At 33.7% G+C, this 1,310-nt stretch overlaps 1 protein-coding gene across 1 annotated transcript; it reads left to right on the top strand.

Annotated features, from left to right (window-relative positions):
* Nucleotides 1–787: 787 nt before the first annotated feature.
* On the top strand, nt 788–1,291 carry LOC135803126 (uncharacterized; the record flags this gene model as incomplete). The annotated part of the gene is made up of 2 exons (XM_065316739.1): nt 788–987; nt 1,046–1,291. Coding segments are annotated over exons 1-2 (446 nt in total), but the record flags the coding sequence as incomplete, so codon positions are not given.
* Between the last annotated feature and the right edge of the window lie 19 nt (nt 1,292–1,310).

Below are 1,310 nucleotides of genomic sequence, written 5' to 3' on the forward strand. Positions count from 1 at the left end.
ATCTTTTTACACATCGCGGAATACTTGGAGATCCACTTGGTCACAGAAGAATTCTTTGGAAGTGAAAATGGTACGCGTGTATGCTTTGTAAACCATTGGATTTATTAATCATGAAGAAGCTATAAATAAGTGTAGCAGTTTAAAGTCATTTTCAGATTGTTGCTTGAAATATCTAAACACTGGTAATTTTGTTTAAAAATATTTTTTCATTGTTTCTGAATTAGATAACCCTTGTAATGTATGATAACTTAAATAGAATTCTTTATCATCATTTACGTTCACTTGAAAATATAATTTGTTAAGCAAAAGTTTTAAAAGAAATAAAATGAAATAATCTACAAGAGAAAGCAAGTAGAATTAGGAGCTGGACGTCTCTAAAACGCGACTCGAACAAAAAACCGAAAAACCTAGGGCCGCGGGAAACCCTTTTTTATACCTGCGACGCACCCGCTACGCATAGTGGAGAAAGATGCAAAAATCCAAGTAGCAAATACCTGTGAGCCAAAGAGTAAGGAGCATTTGAGTCAGCCAATTGTTAACAGGTAGACCTATGGCTAATCTCACTCCCTTGTTAATAAACTCACAAGGAATCCCCTATTACAATTAATACTAACAAATATTTTTAAATTTAATGTAACACAGTATGACATAATCATTTTAAAACAAATAAAATTGAATTCAAAACACTTACATTTTCCGAATCTATTACCAAAACTATTTCACTAAGATATTTCAATAAAAGAACACTTACACTGACATTTAAATAAAATTAACGACAGATAATGACATGAGTTACTTCAATACGTTGATAAATCTAAGTACCGCATTGATTTTCGCCCAAGTGTTCCAGATTATTCTAACATGTTTGTTAGCATTTGCATTTACTCATTTCATGACGGTCCTCCATTGCAGCGTACCTACAACTGCCGGTCTCCTTGCTGGATTTATCACGCTTCCAACAGTCGTACAACTGAAAACAGCCCAGATGTGCGCAACTATATCAACTATCTACTAAATTACCGAATAAGAATTCTTCTGATTGCAGTAAAATGCAAACATATAAAACAATGAGTTTTACTATTTGGTATAAACGTCTAGCCATATGCACATGTACAATTCTACAGAGTGTTTCCTTTTCACTTGCCCTGGTAAATTTATTTGCTGCTAAAAGCTGTAAGGATACGTTTATGAAGATTATGCATGATTATGGCAACAAACAAAGTGCAAAAAGCATTGTTGATAATGTACAATGGTTTATACAATGTTGCGGTGCTGCTGGTTATAAGGATTGGTACGAGATTAACTGGGGA

The sequence above is a fragment of the Atheta coriaria genome, unplaced genomic scaffold, assembly GCF_025399875.1.
Source record: "Atheta coriaria isolate IRGN ID8LTWV9N9 unplaced genomic scaffold, Caltech_Dcor_3.1 scaffold3433_size1310, whole genome shotgun sequence".
NCBI lineage: Eukaryota > Metazoa > Arthropoda > Insecta > Coleoptera > Staphylinidae > Dalotia > Dalotia coriaria.